Genomic DNA, 19284 nt, shown 5'->3' with positions numbered 1-19284 from the left:
TCCGTACTCGACTCCGTACTCTGTACCTACACTTGGAGAAATTGTTGCCTCAGGCTCGCAGCTAGTTCTCGCTCCTACACTTTCTCTGGCCTTGGATATAATGAGTGTTGTCTCTTCGCCTCTACCTACTCCCTACTCCGTACTACCCCTTAGATACTCAGTGATTGCCTGACTGAGTATGAAGCAGTGAAGGGAGACTCCGTATCAGATCCACAATCGACAACACATGATATTATTAAGGATAGAATTAGAGACACTCCAGAATCCATCGACTCCGTTTGCAAGCGGATTCTCCCGGTGAGCTGATGTGGACAAAATGCTGGTGGGGGCTAACATGGTCTTTTTCCCCTCACAGAATTGGGGTAATTTGGAGATCGTTAGTTGTAGTACCGAGTAGTTAACTATTAACTAATTAGGTGGACAAGTTGAAGTCGGCTGTTCCTTTATATTTGAAGCAAGAAAAGTCAAGTTTACTTGATCGGTTATCGACTGAGAAATGACTGAGAAATCGCTGAGAAATCGCTTCAATGTGTTGTGTATAATACAAGTCAAATGCCGACGGCGGTTAATAGTTCTCTTACCTAGCATTTACCCGCCAGTCGATCATTCATATAGAAAATAAGTAGTCTACTCAATTATTGAATCTACCGTAGAGCTTGAATCAAAAGACAAATATCTCGTAGATGGGAATTCTATACAGGAAATTAAAACTAGGCTAGGCGCACTCCGGCCTGGCGGTTCTTGCGGGCTGTCGCTCCCATCGCGTTGTTCATGCCCGTGTGTTGACTGCTGTCCAGGGCACTCATGGCTTCTTGTTTCTTTTCCTCTTCGATCTTCTTCAGAAGCTTCTCCGTCTTCATCTTGCCGCTGCCCTTGCCGTGGAACTGGTGGCTGAGATGCTTGAACGCCTCCTTCTGGTTCATCAGTCGGCCGTGCTCGTCCACGTACTTGAGCTGCACGTCCGGCTTGTACTCCCGGTTGAACACCTCGGCCATGTGGCGCGCATCCTGCTGGTCTCGCTGTTTGTTCTCCCAGCGGGCATGCTCCTCCCGTTCGCGAGCGGACATCCGGTCCAGTTTCCCAGAGGCCCGATCCCGCTCGCGCTGTTGCCGGGCCCGTTTTTCTGCCTCGGTCTCCAGCCGGGCCTTCTCCTGCAAGAAGCGTTGCCGATCTCGTAGAAGCGAGTTGTTTTCGGCACTCTGTGAGTCCTTGACCAACCCACGCTGCTTTAGCATGCTCAACGTGGCCCCTAAGCCTTGGTCGAGAGTGGATTCTTCTTCCAATCCGGTCCCACTGATCTCCGGGCGTGCCTGGGACAATGCCTCACGCTTCGCTCGCTCCTGGAGATCATCCTCGTCCTCGATCTCGTTGTAGGACCTTTCCATGTCGACATCTTCCTTCTCTGCTCCTTCCTCCTCTTCTTCTTCCTCTCCTCCTCCTCTCTCCTCCTCCTCCTCCTTAGGCCTTATTTCCAAAAGCCTGGTAGGCAGTTTTTCACGTCGGTCGGGAAGAGTGGGTTTTTGCAGATTGGAGACGAATTCAGATGTCTCATCGATGATCAGGCCAGGAGCTTCATCCTGTTCGTCCCCATTTTCCGTCTCCATGGGCGTCTGTGACTCCTCCTCTTTTAGTTGCCGCGCGAGATCCTCAGGCCGGATCCTTTGACGCTTCTTGAAAGCAGCTCGTCTCTGTCGGGTAAGAGAAGCTTGCAGGTCGTCATCGTCAACAAAGGACACTTCTTCACTGGCCCATTTTCGAGGAGCTGGGACCGGCTCTCCATTAGCGGTATCAACCTCCATCGCTGACCCAGCAGGTGTACTGTTGTTTGATAATTCTTCATCCTCGTCGATGATTGTTCTTTGTCTCGTAGCCTTGGCCTTCTTCTTCTTTGGCTTCTTGATTTTGATTTCAGACAGTTCCATGTAATCCGAAATGGGAGTCTCCTCTTCAATATCGAGAGAGATGATGTTCTTGTTGAGCTTCCCTGCCACCTCGAGGCGTTTTGCCTCCCTCTCTTCCACAGTCGAGCCCTGGGCATCTAACGTGAACCTCTTGCGCTTCTTGCCCTCGATCTCTTCATCATATTGGGCCAAGACCCCCGTGTTCTCTTCCGTCGGATCGTAGACCGGTTTCCGCTTCTTCAAATCGAGTCTTTCCCGCAATTTTTCGTGTTCTCTCATCTCGAGATTCTCCAGCTCATCACCCTCCTCCTCGTTTTCATCAATAGTCGCATCCTTGAGGGTCAAGATGTGGTCTTCTCCGCCTGCAAACTCGCCAGCCTCGTGTCCCACCTTGATGCCTGCCAGGTCAGCCGCCGTGTACTCGGCGATACGTTCCCGCTCTGCAAGCTCCTCTGCAAGCTTGCGGGCGCGTTCTTTCTCGATCTTTTTCTGTTTCTTTTTCGTCTGCATCAGCCAGGTCTTGGTGTCGACATCTGCGTCCGCAGCCTCCCCCAGCGTTGAGCCCTGAAGCTTCAAGTTCCGTTGGGCGGCATCACGCGCCTTCTTGATTGCGGCGTTTTTCTCCTCACGCCTCCGCTTTGTCTCTGCTTCATCCTGGAGTTTCTGCCAGTTCGCACCCGCCTGAGCTTCGCGCGACTCAAGCGTGCTACCGGGCTCCTCCTCGTCAGAGGAAACCTCGTCGTCGGGCCCAGACTCGTCGGCGGCGGGCTCTGCGCCGGGAACGGGCAGAGGCTTCAGACCCAGGGCAACGCGGATCTTGTTGTTCTGTTCGATTGAAAGAGCGTCCGCCATGCTGAGCAACTGAAAACAAAGAGATTGGAAAGAAGAGAAACACAACAAATCAAAGATAGATTGAGTTGACAACTACCTCCAAATTCCAACCCGTAATCGTCACGCCTCTTGGAAGTTGCCCGCGCCCAGCCTTGCCGTTACATAAGCCGTTCCATCCCACAAAGGGGATAGCGCATTAAATTCTTAGCGCGGACCCACCGTAAATAAAAACCGACGCTTTTTTCTTCTCGTTCTTTTTTCTCCTTCTCCTTCTCAAGAACACATACGGATCTGTGTCCAGCGATCCCATTCACGAAGACTTTTCTTCCTCTTCGGAGAGGAATTGGATTTGTGTTTTGGTTGAACGCTGGACAGTTCGACGACCACGGAGCCATCACTCTTTCTGGTGTCAATTTCCTGTCGACAGATCTCAGAGAAAATGTCGGTGCTGGGTGTTCGTCTGGTCTTGAGCTCCCTTTTCGGAGGTGAGCTCGGCTGGATTGCCCGGTTGCTGACGGCGTCATATTCCTACTCTCTTTGCCGAATGGCCGTCGGCCAGTGAGGCTAGGGACAAACCATGACAAGCCAACATATCCTGCCATTCCTATGGCTATTAATTTGTAGCATACGGGATTCTTTTTTGCCGCAAGTAATGGGGCAGAGAATAGATGTAGTGGTGCCTCGACTATCAGTCGGCTTGATCCTACGGTCATGTTGTGCATTTCATTATTATACAGGCGCAAGAGCAGGCTTGAGTCTTGTGTCTCATTCCATCACCACCATGCCGTGGTCGTGAATGCCCTGTCATATCTCGATACATGGCTGCAGCCCCCTCATAGTAACTTCAAATGTCCCGTCACGCCGTCAACCACGCTTTTGGGACCCAGCACACCCAGAACCGTCCTGCTCCCGCTCGCAATCTGTGTCCGTCCAGCGTCTTGTATCACGCGGGCGCAGAGGCCGAGGCTGATCGCTTGCGCCTGAAGGAGCATCATCTCCTCCTCCGACTTGAGCTGCAGGGCAATCTTTGCCTGACCGCCGCGCTCCCACCTTCGAAGAATCGGCGAATTCGGTGACTTGGAGAGAAAGTATTTGTAGCAAGCGAGGGTCGCGTGTGAGCATTGGGCGGCGATTTTGCCTGTAGAAGGAAATTGTCAGTCAGTCGCAGCATATATAGCGAAAAAAAAAATGCGGAAAAAATGCGAAAAAAAAAACATCCTTCTTACCCTTTGTCATCCCTAAATCAGTCCTCACAACAAGAACCAGTTTGACCTCCTCGTTGTTCCCATCGAAGCTGGCCAAATCCCCGCTCATATCCTCTTCCTCTTCCCCTTCGCTCTCGGACTCCTCTTCATCTGATTCTTCTGCCTCCTCGTCAGACGAATCCACAGGCACCTTCACATTGTAACTATTCGGCCAGCCCTCCTTCTCCTTTTTCGAGGCGGAGAATAACCCCAGCGCGGACCCTTGACCGATGAAGTAGCCCGTGATACCGGCGATGATAGCCGTCGCAATCACGTAGGCCGTCGTCGTTGGCGGGAGACGGTCAATGGGGACGGGCGCGGCCATTCTTCGTCTGGGAGAGGGGGGGCTATAGTAGTTAAGCAGCCCGGCAAGGGTAGGTAGGGTATGCTTGCAATCCAAGAAATAAATCTTCGTTTTTCGCAGATTCTAGAAGCTCGCAGCCCCGGCGGAATCTTGCCGCTTTAACGGTGAGTTTGTGAGTGAGCAGAACTAGTCAGGTGATCATCTCTTCCATCTGGCATCTGGCATCTGGCATCCTACCCCTACCAGCGTCCGTCACCATAATTTATTTCCTTGGTATTGGATTTTGTCAAGTGCTAGCAGAGATTTTGGCCCTTTCCTTTCATGGTTGAGATTATCCAGCTCTAGCGAACAGACTCCATATACCTATACCCTAATCGTTGAGCCAGTCCAAGGCATCCGGGTACTTACGACACAAACTATTGAACATTTTGATCTATCAAGGATCATAGCTTAAAAGCAGAGTGGATCACAGCTGACAGGCTAGTCAAAAGACATATGTAGGACTGTAATCAAGCAATTTGTCTTGGTGGTCATTCTAAGACAAATATGGAAGGGTATAAACAATCTACTAGATACTGATCAAGGATGAACCTTTAGGCTCGACAAGATATCTCCGAGACCTGTTTCATCGATACTCATGTCATCGACCAAAACAAAGCGAAAAAGCATATTGTCCCCTGTGGGTAGAAATGGATAGAGGATGGAAATCTTGTCCTGATGAAGGGGGTCAATTGTTACCTGAAGTCAGTCGATCTACTGTTGGGGTGAACTGTCCAGTTTAGATTCTAGCATTTCTATTGCGCTTCCCCTTCATCCTTTAAGCCGCAGATCTAATTTTTAATCCAAAAAAGTTCCATTCAGTTAAAGAGTATTCCCTAGTATTATATACAACCCTGTGTTCAACAGAGTTGAAGAAGAACTAAAAAAAAAAACGCATTTTCAAGAAGGAAACGCGCTAACTATGCGTGTCTAGCGAGCGGGCGCAGGGCGAGGAGGCATTCTCCGGCTCCTGTTCTAGTTGTCAGTAAAGGACAATCAATGGGTTCCCGAGGAGGAAACATACACAAAGTTCCGGCTGAACATGCTGATACCGAGCATCATGGCCCAGCTGGGGATCCGGCTGAACGCGTAGATAACGTAGCCAAGGACGATGTTGAGGTTGTACTGAGCGAGCCAGCCATCGGTAGGATGGAAAGCACCCTCGTAGGCCTCAACGTCGGCCCAGGCCTTCTCAGAGTGAACCTCGTAGATCTTCTCGGGAGTGACCGTCGTATAGTTGAAGTAGACGACGTGGAGAGGGGTCGCAGCGCGTTCCTCTCCAATCTGGGCCTGGGGAACCTTGAAGTACCAACCGGAGGGGGCACCGGCAGACCAGATGGCGCAGAGAATCGGCTCAGTGTCACAGTTCACGTATCCAAGATTAGGAGAGGTCGGGTCGGTGGAAAATAGAGCAACGGAGTTCTATTTCGGTTTGATCAGCGGATGATGAAATAAGGGGGGGTGATGGGTGTTGGAAGGAGTGGGCTCATACATTGAACGCCTTCTCAGCCCTCCCACAACGGCCGAAACAGGTCTTGTTACCCCCCGTGATGAACACAAGCCAGTCCTGCGGCTCAGAGGATGGCGTCAAGAGCGACTGCCAGTTGCCGTTGGTGAACGGGGTCACCGTCTTCTCAACCACCACCTTCTCCACCACCTTCTCGACCGGAGCAGCAACCTCAGGGGTAGGGGTCGGGATGTAAGACTTGGCCTTGTTGAACCATCCTTGGACCCGGTCGGCGAGGGGAACCTGTTCTTGCGCAGCAGCAAGCGCTGGCAGGAGAGCGAGGAAGGGAGTGATACGCATGGTGCTTGCTGTTTTGACATGTGTCAGTAAAAGAAAGGAGTTGTTCTGCTAATCGCTCCACAACAATGATGAGGTATACAAACCTAGTGTAGTTTTCTATTTGAGGAACACACTGTAGATTAAAAAAGAGCAAGCGATGGTACCGAGTCTAGACAACGGGCAGCTGAAGGAAAGCAGAGCTGTACAGAAGAAGTCAAAGTTGGACTGGAGCGGCCACGAGGTAATTGAAACGCGAAAGCTGGCCTAAGCGTTAATTACGGAGTATGGGCCGATTTGCTAAGCGGGGCCGTGGTTGCGCAGCACTCTTCACGGCTTACTACATACTTTTCTGCTGAAGATAATCTATACCATTATTCTCGAGTGTTTGGGGTGCTCACAGACTCATTAGGTGATTTTATAAAAAGTTTGTTGTTAATGAACTAAAGATAGATACTAGATTGTAGTTATCTACCTGAGGCACGCCATGTATTATTGTGGCACTTCCCGCTCAGCGACAGCCTCAAGGCTCATAACAGCATACATCAACACTATCGAGGCTATTACAAAAAGCCAGGCAGAGGCGGAGACAATGCAGAGGAGATAACCACCAAGGCAAGTGCCTGGTATCGGGTACCTGTGGTGCAGCGCAAGAGACTCCCTGCCGAGGCTGGACACTGGTGTTATGAGGGGGAAACAGTAGTAAATGATGCTTGCTCCTCGACGGGAAGGTGGTGCGCCTGCTGGTGTTGAGAGGTGAGGGAAGAATGGCATCGACCACCTCGATGGTGCCTTCCATATCGATCTATCTTACCCCTCTCATATTATGAACCATGATTGCTTCTCGCCATTGTAGGTCCTCTCAGAATACGTATACTACAATGTTCTAATTCAATATTCTATCGAGTCACCAGAATACACCGTTCAAATAGCCTACTTAGCAACTGGCTTTTACAGACTGATCCGAAGTTACGATGGCATCGTACTTTTTGGGGTTTCTTACCTTGATCTTCATGGTGACGGCTCTCCTCCAGCAAGGATTATGTGCTGTATTGGATGAGAGATTCGTCAATAAAGGATATCGTAAGCCTTTTTTCTCCTATCGATCTCGCCGCCGTGGATCTGCTTCGGGTTCTTATGTTGCTGTGAATGGTGACTTACGGTCTTGGACCTGTGGGAACAGTGAACAACGTCACGTCTCGTCCAGCCGAGGTCTCTGACACAAATACCACTCATATTGGTTCCGCTGGCGACTTTCCTGTTTGCCATGACCTTGAAGGTCCGATCGCTCCGCTATGCTTGCCTCTGAATGGGGCCAACGTGCTGGTGGATGCGATTTACTATGTGACCTGGAACGCGGACTTTTATCCCCTCAATGCAACCATCACGATAGAAATGAGATACTTGAATTCCTCTGAAGGCGACTCGGCATACACTTCGGAGCGCACAGACAATAGTTATGGCTATCTGCCTCTTGGCATGAGCAAGGAGTGGCTTCAGGACAAGCCGTACAACGATCTGACGCTGTACATCATCGAGCTTGACCCGACATCCGGCAGAAGGGCTAGTGCTCGACAAGGTCCAACCATCAGGCTGCATCCGAAGCCTGTAGAGCACTACCGACCCTCACCCCCTCTGCCATACAACAGGCTAGCCTTGTTTGTCGGATTACCCGTGAGCCTCGGGGCCATCATACTCGTCGTGGGAGGATTGTACTTTGGGATGCGTGATAGCCGGAGAATCAAGGTCGAGAGATTGAGGATAGCCCGCGAGAAAGCTTATGGGATTGGAGAATCAAAAATGGAGCGCTTGGGTGCAATGACTGAGAGAGATATCTCCACCGACCTGTACTCGCCAGGGGAGTATTCCGGGCTCTTTTATGATGTCCTGCCGGAGATGGTGAACTCAGACCTGCTCAGCGAGTTTGAGAGGACGGCAGGCCATGTCTTCAGGCGCGATATTTCTAAACTCAAGAGCTGGAGCGGTTGAGGATCACACTGATCGCTAGTATAATGCTGGCTGAGAGGAGGAGTATTCCTGGGGTCTATCCCAACCGTTCTTTCGAGTTGAGGGTGTATCAGACACCTGAGGATGTTACAACGCTGGCATCGATATACCTATTACAAACAATCAGATCTGACAATGTGGGAAAGCACTTGCCAGTTGCAGCGTTGGCTGTGTTTCTTTTTGCGGCTTTGACTATTCTAAGTTATTAGTAACTAGTAGTAGTTACAATACAGCATTCCTTTGAATCCAAATGCGATAGTAGGCTCTCGAAGACCATCTATTCTCGTACTTTTTGTTCGATATTGATTTAGTAGACTTCACTTCGTGGCCACTGACCACTGGCCGACATTATACTTCTATTATTACTCCGGAGTATTGCCATGATGTCGATCTGTGTTCCACCGACCTGTCGCACCAACCAACACCTGGATGAGAAATCGGTTTGGTGCGACAGGGCGGTGTCGGAGTGACGTCTGCGGTACGGGCGGCGTATCAAGGCTTTACGTACGGCAGAGTATTAATCAACTATGGTTATCATGCCTGACAGCATCATTACCATAGTTTACCAGGTACCAATGTGTCTCCTGGCCATGAATATTTTTATTTATAGTTGAATAGTTATACTTTTTTACCCATCAGTCATGTTGATGTGATCTAGACAGTGGTGACTCTGCGAGTACCGATGGTCATTGGCCTGGTAACATCTACATGGATTAGGAGGTACTACTAAGTAAGCAGGCCCGGTCTGCAGGCTACTTGCTCACTAGGGTGCCGATGTCGGGCTAGTGAATTTCTGGATGCCGTACCTAGTAACTATAAGCACGATCAGAAAGCAGGTGTACGAGAAGACATGCTTGAGCAACAGCGCCAGGCATCATGACAATATTAAAACGCAACGTAGGCTGGGGAGTCTCTGGAGTATAAACTTGACTCATAGTTACTCCTTGAAAGGGCGTAAGTGATGGGCAATTGGGGTTTCCGAATGCGTTCTTGAGCGCCGGTGATCCCCACAAGCCCAGCGTGTGAAAAATTTCCACCCCCAAGCTTTTTTTTTTCGCCGCTGGGAGAGGGGAGCTGGACGAGTCATAGTAATCGGGCCGCCGCCTTTTAAACTCCGCCTGGTCTGCCGAGCGATGACTCCTCCCTCCTCTGATTCAAATTATTAACAAGCTCTATCACATAAATACCTCCGTCCAGGTCACCGGTAGACTCTTTCTGTCTTCATACTTGGCTTGTCTTCCGCTTTCCTACCCCTAGGCTTACATCTTTTGCCTGCAAAGATCCTCCGCCAGTGGTCTCCCCACAGAGATATACAGTCCATACAACATACCCCGCTCTCCCTTCACGAAATGTGTCCCGGCGCAGACAACGAGCCCAGCCGGCCGGTCAACGGCACTGCTGATCAGAGTACGAAATCCGATAGATATATTTATATATATAATTTTTGCAAAACGGAAAACTGACTTGATGGCTGATATAGATGGCGACCATCCCGGTTTCACTGCCGTCCAGACTCGCCAGAACCCTCACCCTTCCTCTCGCAACCCTTACGGCCATAACGTCGGCGTCACCGACTTCCTGAGCAATGTCTCGCGGTTTAAGATTATCGAAAGTACCCTGCGTGAGGGCGAGCAGTTCGCCAACGCCTTTTTTGACACCGAGAAGAAGATTGAGATCGCCAAGGCCCTGGACGACTTTGGTGTCGACTATGTGAGTCATGGTTGCCGTACTGTGCAAAAATCATCTGTAGAGGATGTGTCGAGCTGACTAACATTTTATGGCTTATAGATCGAACTGACTAGCCCCTGTGCTTCTGAGCAGTCGAGGCTTGACTGTGAAGCTATCTGCAAGCTCGGCCTCAAGGCTAAGGTATGTTCTTTTTGAATATATATATATATACATTTCCGAGACCATTGAGGTAATTGACTCTAATGAACTTTCTAGATCCTTACTCACATCCGATGCCACATGGACGATGCCAGAATCGCCGTCGAGACTGGTGTTGACGGAGTGTAAGTGGTTTAAAACAAGGGTCCGACGCTGCATATCTCTAGGCGCTAACATGACTCAAGTGACGTTGTCATCGGAACTTCTTCGTACCTTCGTGAACACTCACACGGCAAGGACATGACGTATATCAAGAACACCGCTATTGAAGTTATCAACTTCGTCAAGTCCAAGGGCATTGAAATCCGATTCTCCAGCGAGGATTCCTTCCGATCCGATCTCGTGGATCTGCTGTCCATCTACTCTGCCGTTGACCAGGTTGGTGTCAACCGTGTCGGTATTGCCGACACTGTCGGCTGTGCCTCTCCCCGCCAAGTCTACGAGCTGGTTCGTGTCCTGAGGGGTGTGGTTGGATGTGATATTGAGACTCACTTCCACAACGATACTGGCTGCGCCATTGCCAATGCTTACTGCGCCCTGGAGGCTGGTGCCACCCACATCGATACCTCCGTCATTGGTATCGGTGAGCGCAACGGTATCACCCCCCTGGGTGGTCTGATGGCCCGTATGATCGTCGCCGACCCCGAGTACGTCAAGGGCAAGTACAAGCTTGAGAAGCTCAAGGAGATCGAGGATCTCGTCGCCGAGGCCGTCCAGGTCAACATCCCCTTCAACAACTACATCACCGGTTTCTGCGCCTTCACCCACAAGGCCGGTATCCACGCCAAGGCCATCCTGAACAACCCCAGCACCTACGAGATCATTAACCCCGCCGACTTCGGCATGACGAGATACGTCCACTTTGCCTCGCGCCTGACGGGCTGGAACGCCATCAAGTCGCGTGCCCAGCAGCTCAACATCGAGATGACAGACGCCCAGTACAAGGAGTGTACCGCCAAGATCAAGGCTCTTGCCGACATCCGCCCCATCGCCGTCGACGACGCCGACAGCATCATCCGCGCCTACCACCGCAACATCAAGCTTGGTGAGAACAAGCCCCTTCTGGACCTCACTGCCGACGAGCAGGCTCAATTCGCCGCCAAGGAGAAGGAGCTGGCTCTGGAGGCTCAATAAAACAGTGGCGGTACTGTATACACACCCCGTCACCTTTCTTCTTCTTCTTCTTCTTCATTGAACTTCTTTCTTTTGTTCCGCATGTTATTAGAAATGGCCGTGTCTCGCTTCGGCAGGCCATTCAATGACCGTCAGTCAAAAGACAACGTCCGGTCTTCGACGACTTCGTGTTTTTATGTACTTGGGATATCTCATGGCTTGGGGGATTTGAAAAGTTGTCACCTTTTTTTCCCTTACAAAAAAAGAGACTTGGTGTTTGGAGAGAGTTGGGACTCTCAGCTTGTATATAACAGCTTTACTAAACCGATGAAAAAGAATCAAAACAGCTGATAATTTCTTACCTTCAAATAGCTTGACATATTACTCATAGACAAGCTTAGCATAGAAACCACGCGTAGATATCATTTCCAACTGCATGCCTCGTGATGGAGTTTTCATTCGTGTAGACTAATTAATTGTCTTTTTGCCTGCGGGGGAGAGCCGAGGCAGCTCATTCCGCGTGCAACTTCTGACTGATTACTATAACTTGGGGGCTCCCCGACCGAGAGTCTATTTGCCGTTGGCTTCCACTTACCTTTCGAGCACCGCCAACCTGGTTCTCTTGTATCCTTATGAGGTTATTCTTCCTGCTCATCCTTTTAGAGTGTCCTTAGGCGACAAAAGTCACGACTTTAATAATGAGGACGCCCTCCTCAATGCTACCAGTCGCCTTGCAGAGCAAGTTGCTGGGGTATACTCGAGCTCCTCATGCGTCGCTCGCGGTTTTGAATCTGGACCTGTGAGTATAAACGTCATGTTTTGCCTCAAGGCCTTTTTTTTTTCTTTTTAATGTTTTCTCTCTAACGGAACTACATAGGATTCGGAACCTGGTGTTCTTCTTCTTTATTCTTCGATATGTCCGCAAGACGTTCTATTTCCTACGCGGGTACGGTCTCTTCGGGGGTATTCGGCATCTCTATGCCGCCGTTCGCCTTTTTTGTTACTCAGTCTTTCTGCGCGCGCCTGGCATCCGTGGCCAATTGAACAAGCAAGTGAGCACGGCGATCGAGAAGCTAGAAACCAGGCTTGTGGTCAGCGGGCCCGATGTGACGAGGCATCTTGTCCTGCCTAAGGAAGGATGGACGCCGGAACAGATTCAAGCGGAGCTCGATAAATTGGCCGGGTTGGAGCATACGCGTTGGGAGGATGGTCGAGTGAGCGGTGCGGTGTATCATGGTGGCCAAGATCTCCTCAAGCTTCAAACCGAGGCCTTTCAACGATTTGGGGTCGCGAACCCGATTCATCCGGATGTGTTTCCCGGGGTTCGAAAGATGGAGGCGGAGGTTGTCGCTATGGTCCGTAGTACAGCTTCTTGTATTTTCTTCTATGAGTTGCGGTTATTGTGTGCTGACCTTGTGGCGTGAAACAGGTCTTGGCCTTATTTAATGGGTCGTCGGAGGGTGCTGGTGTTACTACTAGCGGTGGGACGGAATCAATTTTGATGGCTTGCCTCGCAGCACGACAGAAGGCGTTTCATGAGCGAGGGGTAACTGAGCCAGAGATGTAAGCTATCGATCTGGTCTCAAAGAAAGCAGGGAAGATCTAACATTTCTAGGATCATCCCGGATACGGCCCATGCTGCTTTCATTAAGGCCTGCAGCTACTTTGGGATCAAGCTTCACCGTGTTCCGTGTCCTGCTCCGTCTTACACAGTCCACGTTCCCTCTGTCCGGCGTCTGATCAACCCGAACACTGTTTTGCTTGTTGGGTCGGCACCAAACTTCCCTCACGGCATGGTGGATGATATTCCGGCCTTGTCACGCCTGGCTACCAAGTACAAGATCCCCCTTCATGTCGACTGCTGCTTGGGATCGTTTGTGATCGCCTTCCTTAAAAAGGCTGGCTTTCCCTCTCCATATGAGGAACAGGGTGGCTTCGACTTCCGCCAGCATGGTGTCACCAGCATCAGCGTGGATACCCATAAATATGGTTTCGCCCCGAAGGGTAATTCAGTCCTTTTGTATCGCAATCGGACGTATCGCAGCCACCAGTATTTCATCTATCCCGATTGGTCTGGTGGTGTCTACGCATCTCCCTCTATTGCAGGATCTCGACCGGGGGCTTTGATTGCTGGCTGTTGGACGAGTTTGATGACCGTGGGAGAAGCGGGATACATCAAAAGCTGCCTGGAGATTGTTGGGGCAGCAAAGAAGTTCGAAGCCTCTCTTAACGAGCACCCTGTTCTCTCCAAGCATCTTCAGGTCATCGGAAAGCCGATGGTGAGCGTTGTTGCTTTCCAGAGCAAAAATGGCGCCATTGACACATATGATATTGCGGACGACCTGACCGAAAAGGGCTGGCATCTTAACGCTCTCCAGTCACCTCCTGCGCTCCATATGGCTTTCACTATCCCCACAGCTGCTGCCGTTGACAAACTTACCAGTGATGTAGTGGAAGTGGTGGAAAAGGAACTCGAAAAGGCCGAGGAGAGGAAGAAGCAAGGCAAATCTTATATCCTCAAGCGAGGCGATACGTCAGCCTTGTATGGCGTGGCAGGAAGTTTACCGGACAAGAGCGTTGTCAGCCGTCTTGCGGAAGGATTTCTCGACACCCTCTATAAAGCCTAAGCGGTGCTTTTTGATTGTTAATAGATTTTTCGGAACCTCAGGGTTGACTCAGACTGTATATATGCACCCCACCCTTGTGTAATAATGTTATTAAAGGCGATCAATCGGTTTTCGGGGTTTGGACCTGGCGTTTTGCAATTCAAGTTGAGTACCTAAAGCCTGTCTACAACACTGCCGGTTGATCCCGTCACATCACTATTGATCATGGGAAATAAGCCAGAAATCTGTTGGTACCGAACTGCAATTATATCTATGATACATGGAATAAAACAGGAAATATACATACACAATACATCTTATCAGCCAGTCAGTTCTCATGAAACAAACCCCAGAAATCCAAAAAAAAAAAAAAAAAAAATATGCATCGCTAAGCCATCTGATTGATTGGTTTGGTTGAATCGAATTGAAATGGATGACAGCCTTTTGTACCCTATACCCTCCTGCTCTCGTCAAACTCCGACCTCCCGACCTTCTCAACGTAATATCCCGGGTCCGGCTTCCGTTCCAGATGCACCTCCTGTTTCGTTAGACGCCTCTCAACCTCCCGCACTTCGACGAGCTCCTTGACTTTCATGATCTGACCGGCGACAGAGGGGGAGACGGCGTGGAAGACGGTGGCCATGCGTTTCTTCAGGCCGAGGGCTTTGAGCACGTCGGTGGTTCGGCGGGGGAGACCGATTGCGGAGCGGACGAGGGTGATGCGAAAATAACTCATTTTGAGATCGGGGATGTAAAAAGAAACCGTATATCTCGTTTTATCGTCTTGCCTGTCTTGCTTGTGTTGTTTTGAAGCAGGGTTGAATGGAATGATAACTTGAATGTGGCAGACTCGATCAGGGGGCTTTTTTCAAAAGTAAAACAAGATGTAATACAAAATGAAGCCGTCGGCTATCTCTTGAGATGAATAATGAGTTTGACTGGCTAGTCGAATCGAAATGGATGTTGATCGTGAGGCCTTGCAGAGCTATCGCAAAATTGGCTTCCCGTTCAGGAATGGCCTGAAGTCGGTCTAGATGGCGGTGAGTCACGTGGATACTCAGGTCACGGTTCTGCCGGACGGGGAGCGGAGATGAGGAAACGGGGGACGTATTGCGACTACAAGCTTGGATTCTCTTTATTTGCAAGCACTGATCCGGAACCATAAATCGGCAAATATATCCGATATATAGTCATAATTCCCGAGACACGGTTGAAACCCGATGAGCGCAGCCATTTGACTGAAACGCTGTGCGTTCAGAACAGTCTCTCCAGATTGCTGTTGTCCTAGAGCGGCTGCGCAGAGCAAACACGAGTGCTTGATACTTTGCTTGCTGCTGCATCTCACAGTGCACAACTACTTCGGCACTATCGGATCTGGTCAAACCCAGTCGGCTAGGTGCCAACCTCTCCCACGAGATGGCGCAAGCGGGGGATGCAGACGGAACAGTGGCCATGCCCCGTCTTGGGGATCTCCTACGCCATCCGGAAGACCTTGATAAAATTACCGGCCTCAAAGCGGAATACACACGGAAAAAAGCTGCAGTTGATTCACAACTTCGCGAAGGGCTCAGAGATCAACTGGAGACAGTACAACGGAGCATAAACATTCTCAAGGAGGGCCAACGCCAGGTGTCCAAGTCGAAAGATGAGCTCCAAGGGATCGATAAGCTGTGTGCCGAATCGCAGACCAGTGTGGATGATTTTGCGCAGATTGACAAGCTGGCCCGTGTGCAACGAAACTTCGAAGCAACGCTCATGATGAAGAAGGGACTGGAGAATTTCAGCGCGGACATCGCTGAGGTCGAGAGTCTTCTGAGGGAGGACGACGAGGATATTGAGAACCAACCCAACTTGCTCAAAGTGCACATGCAGATCTCTAGGTTGAGAGACTTTCGCGATGAAGCAATGGACCAGATCCGCAGAGCTCGCGATACCAGCAACGAGGAAACCCTCGCCGATTACTTTCAAGGGTTGGATTCAGTCATTGAATGGTTTGACGAGCATTTGGGCACGGCCTGCATGAATCTCATTCCTCTGGTTCAGTCAGACAACAGGAGTATGGTGGTCAGGTTGGCCGTTGTCGTCATGAACGAAGAAAAGAATGACGACACAGTACGAGCATTGCAAGAAGCGCAGAAGGACCATGAGGACTTGGCTAGCCGTTTCAAGTCGATGAATATCGGCCCTAAGAGCATAAGAGGATACAAGGAGAAATTCATGCAGGCGATTGAATTATATGCACAGAGTCAGTTCGAGAATACCAAGGAGGACTTCCTTGGCGACCCTGACAACCTGGAGAAAGGTTTCAGGTGGTTCTTCAATGACCTGTTCACCGTGCAGCAGGGCATGCAATCGTTGATGCCCAAGAAGTGGAAGATCTATAAGACCTACACGGATATCTACCATCGGATGATGCATGATTTCTTGATTGGGCTCATCGATGACCCAGAGCTACCACCGGATAACCTCCTCGCAATCATCCACTGGAGCGAAAAGTACTACAAGAAGATGGGCAAGCTCGGCTGGAAACAGTCTGCTCTTCGTCCCAACATTCTCGACGACCGTGAGCCTGAGCTTATTCGACAGTGGCAGAATATCATCATCAGCGCCGTCGAAGAATGGATGGAGCGGATCTCAGAGACAGACCGAAAAGGGTTTCTGGAGCGTATCCCCGACTCACTGGATACAAATGCCGAGGGCTACTTCCGTACAAAGACGTTGCCGGACATGTGGCGCATGCTTCATGAGCAGATAGTGGCATCCGGAGCGTCTGCACGGACAGACGTGACGGAGGGTATCATTGATGCGATGTTCAGAGTCCTCAAAAACCGACAGGCCGCTTGGCAGACTCTTATCGACGAGGAATGCAGCAAGTACAATGGACCTGCCGACGAACACGCAGAAGGCCTGCAGTTGATGCAGGATTGGCTCGTCGCCGTTGCTAACGACCAGATTGCCTGCATTGATGACAACGATGAAACCGGCCAGGTTGGGTATCTGACGCGCTTCAAACGTGACTTTGAGCCGTTAGTAAATTCGAATTACATGGCTTCCCGCGCGATGCCTGAATTGGATGCGCTACGCGACGGGTATGTTGACCTGAGCACGCACTGTCTCAATCGGTTCGTCGAGCTTGTCTTTGCCGTCGACTTCCGCACGACCATCCCGGACTTCTTTACGCAGAAATGGTACGGCGAGTTTGCCATCAAGCGTATCACGTCGACGTTCGAAGACTACATGTCCGACTACAGTCCTGTGCTGCATTCGTCCTTGACGGAGATCTTAGTCGAGGAACTGTCTGACGAACTGCTTGTCAGATACCTATCATCTGTTCGTAACAAGGGAGTCAAATTCCGCCGCCACGTTGACCCGTATACGGATAAATTCAAAGACGATGTCTTGACAGTGTTCGCCTTCTTCCAGAAATACCCGGACTCCTTCGAGGGAACCATCAAGCAGAAGTGGCGTCTGGTCGACTGGCTGGTCCGCCTGCTGGAGGCAGAAAAGGGACCCGCCCTCGTGGGTGTCTATGAGAACTTCAAGACGGAGTATTGGGATCTGCAGCTCTCGTGGGTGGAGACCACGCTCCGGACAAGAGACGATTTCGAGAGGAGCATGGTCAGCACAGTCAAAGCGAAAGCGGCCGAGTTGTCCGTGGAGAGAGGCATGGAAACTCTCATGAGCCGTATTCGGTAGGCGAAGACGTATGAGTTCTGTAAATAGCACCTCCATGGAATATACTTTTTGTCGTCCCATAAGATAGACCTAGGAATTGCCTCGATTTAAGTTCGTCGAACCGACGATATCTTCCAAGGCAGTTTTATTACTTGATAGATCTGAGAGTAGTCTACTGTCCTTGAAGGACATCTATATTATTTATATTTGACTCTGACAAGAGCCATAGTTTAAGAATCGAATAAGAGACTCCTCTCACTGACGATTCTATACTCCTCGCCCAAACGAGCACCTAACCCCCCATGGGCGGATGAGTCGAGCTTCTTCGCACCCATCTCGCAAATGCATAATTTCTGTAGAGGAAAGTCTTTGGCCCATACGAAGGGCCTACCTTCCTTGTTGTTGTTGTTGTTGTTTTCAGTCTCATTTTCGCTCCCGTTGAGGCTATTGCTGTCAGAGATCTCGTCTCCATCAATCCGAGTATACGTAGCCGTGTTGCTCTCCAGTGACCCTAGCTGAATGCAGGTATTACCGTCAGTATAGTAGTTCCGATAATGATGTAGGATATCTCTAGCGTCGAATGAGTATTGATTGTTTCGACTGTTGCCCCCGTGGTTCCTGCTATTCTTCCCGGGTCTTCGTCGTCCTCGGACATAAACTGTATTCACAACGGTGGCATGAAGAAGTAGCGGCCTGATCTTGCGTTTCCTGAGCTTTGTATTCTCTTGAGGTCGCGGCTTTGGAGAAGCAGCTTCAACTTGTCCTATATTCTGCTGCGCTGCTTGCTCGTTTTGACCCTCTTCTGCGGGATTATTGCTTCCCTTTTTGTTTTTCTGGTACTCTTCTTGAAGGAAACCAGCATCCAGGAATCTGTCACGCAGCGCAACACAAAACGGATATAGGCGTGATGAGCTATCTACCGGAGCGGCATGCAGAACGGTGGCGAAACGAGTACGCGGGAGCGCATGTAAGGATTCCAAGGAGATGGTAAACCGTTGAGGTGAGCTATTCGAGTCTATCTGGTCTCTCCCAGAGCCTATAGAAGGCTCTGTTTCCACAACATCCGGCTGTCGGGGCCGGGTAGGATTCCCCTTACGCCTTGATCTCGCTAGTTCTTCTGCCTCGTGCATCAGGGAGACTAGATCCAGCGACTGGAAAAACTTGAACGCCTCGTCCTGCCGCTCCTTTGTTGGTAAGCTCATGACACCTAGCGTCAAGTGAAGTGTTCCAACAGGGCGTAATGCACCGTTGGGGATCAGGGGTTGGAAGGGCTGGAAGGCGCTGTTTGTCGCATCCTCTTGCTCTTTTTCCGGGCATAACGGAATTGCCGACCTGAACGTGGCGAGCGAAGATTCCAACTGTGGCAGGGAAACCGAGTTGACCAGCGGTAGGCACAGAAAATGAGTAGGTGGAAGCCTCTTCTGCTGCGAAGCTCCCATGTGGTTTCTCTCGGCCATGGTGAACAAATGCCGAATGCTGGATGCGACTGCAGATGACGATGATGATGGCAGCGGGGCGATGAGGTCGAGCAACGTAGAGTATCTCATGAGAAGGAGCTGTCCTCCAGAGGGAGAAGGTCAAACACAATCCAATAGTGATTTCAATGTCACTTCTCTGATTAGTTCATCTGCTGCCTGGGTGTGGGGTCTGCAACAGACGCAATCATACTAGAATCAAGCATAACTCAAGTTCCACAGGACGAATAATTGTTTCTGCTCAGAGTGCGAGATCGGTAAAGCAAGTTTAGCCTCTGGTACTTAAGTTTAGCTGGAAAACAGAAAGCGTTGGTGTGAAAATGAGCTTCCATCGCAGCCCGAGGAGCTGCCAAAAAGTGGAGAGCTCTGCCGACAATCAAGTATGATGATGTGATTGAAGCTGCTATTTTCCTACTCTT

At 50.3% G+C, this 19284-nt stretch overlaps 9 protein-coding genes across 9 annotated transcripts; 4 read left to right on the top strand and 5 right to left on the bottom strand.

Moving 5' to 3' along the window:
• Positions 1 to 630: 630 nt before the first annotated feature.
• On the bottom strand, positions 631 to 2824 carry ASPZODRAFT_135508 (hypothetical protein). The gene has a single exon (XM_022723824.1). The coding sequence runs from the start codon at positions 2751 to 2753 to the stop codon at positions 711 to 713; it is 2043 nt and encodes a 680-aa protein (XP_022578575.1). The 5' UTR covers positions 2754 to 2824; the 3' UTR covers positions 631 to 710.
• A 349-nt stretch (positions 2825 to 3173) lies between these two features.
• Positions 3174 to 4605, bottom strand: ASPZODRAFT_135507 (hypothetical protein). Its single transcript, XM_022723823.1, has 2 exons — positions 3959 to 4605; positions 3174 to 3870 (listed from the first exon to the last, which is right to left on the bottom strand). Exons 1-2 carry the CDS (start codon positions 4299 to 4301, stop codon positions 3566 to 3568), a joined length of 648 nt encoding a protein of 215 aa, XP_022578574.1. The 5' UTR covers positions 4302 to 4605; the 3' UTR covers positions 3174 to 3565.
• A 598-nt stretch (positions 4606 to 5203) lies between these two features.
• On the bottom strand, positions 5204 to 6311 carry ASPZODRAFT_101993 (hypothetical protein). Its single transcript, XM_022720797.1, has 4 exons — positions 6210 to 6311; positions 5812 to 6134; positions 5344 to 5741; positions 5204 to 5289 (listed from the first exon to the last, which is right to left on the bottom strand). The coding sequence occupies exons 2-4, from the start codon at positions 6124 to 6126 to the stop codon at positions 5250 to 5252; spliced, it is 753 nt and encodes a 250-aa protein (XP_022578573.1). The 5' UTR covers positions 6127 to 6134; positions 6210 to 6311; the 3' UTR covers positions 5204 to 5249.
• A 765-nt stretch (positions 6312 to 7076) lies between these two features.
• On the top strand, positions 7077 to 8091 carry ASPZODRAFT_145186 (hypothetical protein; the record flags this gene model as incomplete). The annotated part of the gene is made up of 2 exons (XM_022725077.1): positions 7077 to 7185; positions 7286 to 8091. 2 exons carry the CDS (start codon positions 7077 to 7079, stop codon positions 8089 to 8091), a joined length of 915 nt encoding a protein of 304 aa, XP_022578572.1.
• Positions 8092 to 9216: 1125 nt separating this feature from the next.
• ASPZODRAFT_135505 (hypothetical protein) lies at positions 9217 to 11476 on the top strand. The gene is made up of 5 exons (XM_022723822.1): positions 9217 to 9516; positions 9590 to 9819; positions 9898 to 9978; positions 10054 to 10121; positions 10182 to 11476. The coding sequence occupies exons 1-5, from the start codon at positions 9459 to 9461 to the stop codon at positions 11128 to 11130; spliced, it is 1386 nt and encodes a 461-aa protein (XP_022578571.1). The 5' UTR covers positions 9217 to 9458; the 3' UTR covers positions 11131 to 11476.
• Positions 11477 to 11693: 217 nt separating this feature from the next.
• Positions 11694 to 14093, top strand: ASPZODRAFT_135504 (hypothetical protein). The gene is made up of 4 exons (XM_022723821.1): positions 11694 to 11908; positions 11987 to 12464; positions 12539 to 12672; positions 12725 to 14093. The coding sequence occupies exons 1-4, from the start codon at positions 11808 to 11810 to the stop codon at positions 13734 to 13736; spliced, it is 1725 nt and encodes a 574-aa protein (XP_022578570.1). The 5' UTR covers positions 11694 to 11807; the 3' UTR covers positions 13737 to 14093.
• Positions 14057 to 14694, bottom strand: ASPZODRAFT_135503 (hypothetical protein). The gene has a single exon (XM_022723820.1). It carries the CDS (start codon positions 14449 to 14451, stop codon positions 14167 to 14169), a length of 285 nt encoding a protein of 94 aa, XP_022578569.1. The 5' UTR covers positions 14452 to 14694; the 3' UTR covers positions 14057 to 14166.
• Positions 14695 to 14817: 123 nt separating this feature from the next.
• On the top strand, positions 14818 to 17497 carry ASPZODRAFT_135502 (hypothetical protein). Its single transcript, XM_022723819.1, has one exon. It carries the CDS (start codon positions 15132 to 15134, stop codon positions 17409 to 17411), a length of 2280 nt encoding a protein of 759 aa, XP_022578568.1. The 5' UTR covers positions 14818 to 15131; the 3' UTR covers positions 17412 to 17497.
• Positions 17478 to 19207, bottom strand: ASPZODRAFT_135501 (hypothetical protein). Its single transcript, XM_022723818.1, has one exon. It carries the CDS (start codon positions 18845 to 18847, stop codon positions 17621 to 17623), a length of 1227 nt encoding a protein of 408 aa, XP_022578567.1. The 5' UTR covers positions 18848 to 19207; the 3' UTR covers positions 17478 to 17620.
• Between the last annotated feature and the right edge of the window lie 77 nt (positions 19208 to 19284).

The sequence above is a fragment of the Penicilliopsis zonata genome, assembly GCF_001890105.1.
Source record: "Penicilliopsis zonata CBS 506.65 unplaced genomic scaffold ASPZOscaffold_15, whole genome shotgun sequence".
In the NCBI taxonomy this organism is placed as follows: Eukaryota; Fungi; Ascomycota; class Eurotiomycetes; order Eurotiales; family Aspergillaceae; genus Penicilliopsis; species Penicilliopsis zonata.
The sequence above is the reverse complement of the archived record's forward strand: the minus strand, read 5'-3'. Positions and strand labels throughout refer to the sequence as shown.

Coding starts and splice junctions, on each gene's coding strand:
- ASPZODRAFT_135508 (XM_022723824.1), bottom strand. CDS start 2,753: ATGGCGGACGCTCTTTCAATCGAACAGAACAACAAGATCCGCGTTGCC.
- ASPZODRAFT_135507 (XM_022723823.1), bottom strand. CDS start 4,301: ATGGCCGCGCCCGTCCCCATTGACCGTCTCCCGCCAACGACGACGGCC. Junction 3,871..3,958: donor TGATTTAGGGATGACAAAGG/GTAAGAAGGATG, acceptor TTCCTTCTACAG/GCAAAATCGCCGCCCAATGC.
- ASPZODRAFT_101993 (XM_022720797.1), bottom strand. CDS start 6,126: ATGCGTATCACTCCCTTCCTCGCTCTCCTGCCAGCGCTTGCTGCTGCG. Junction 5,742..5,811: donor GGGCTGAGAAGGCGTTCAAT/GTATGAGCCCAC, acceptor AAACCGAAATAG/AACTCCGTTGCTCTATTTTC. Junction 5,290..5,343: donor ATGTTCAGCCGGAACTTTGT/GTATGTTTCCTC, acceptor CAACTAGAACAG/GAGCCGGAGAATGCCTCCTC.
- ASPZODRAFT_135505 (XM_022723822.1), top strand. CDS start 9,459: ATGTGTCCCGGCGCAGACAACGAGCCCAGCCGGCCGGTCAACGGCACT. Junction 9,517..9,589: donor CAACGGCACTGCTGATCAGA/GTACGAAATCCG, acceptor TGGCTGATATAG/ATGGCGACCATCCCGGTTTC. Junction 9,979..10,053: donor AGCTCGGCCTCAAGGCTAAG/GTATGTTCTTTT, acceptor TGAACTTTCTAG/ATCCTTACTCACATCCGATG.
- ASPZODRAFT_135504 (XM_022723821.1), top strand. CDS start 11,808: ATGAGGACGCCCTCCTCAATGCTACCAGTCGCCTTGCAGAGCAAGTTG. Junction 11,909..11,986: donor GCGGTTTTGAATCTGGACCT/GTGAGTATAAAC, acceptor GGAACTACATAG/GATTCGGAACCTGGTGTTCT. Junction 12,465..12,538: donor AGGCGGAGGTTGTCGCTATG/GTCCGTAGTACA, acceptor GGCGTGAAACAG/GTCTTGGCCTTATTTAATGG.
- ASPZODRAFT_135503 (XM_022723820.1), bottom strand. CDS start 14,451: ATGAGTTATTTTCGCATCACCCTCGTCCGCTCCGCAATCGGTCTCCCC.
- ASPZODRAFT_135502 (XM_022723819.1), top strand. CDS start 15,132: ATGGCGCAAGCGGGGGATGCAGACGGAACAGTGGCCATGCCCCGTCTT.
- ASPZODRAFT_135501 (XM_022723818.1), bottom strand. CDS start 18,847: ATGGCCGAGAGAAACCACATGGGAGCTTCGCAGCAGAAGAGGCTTCCA.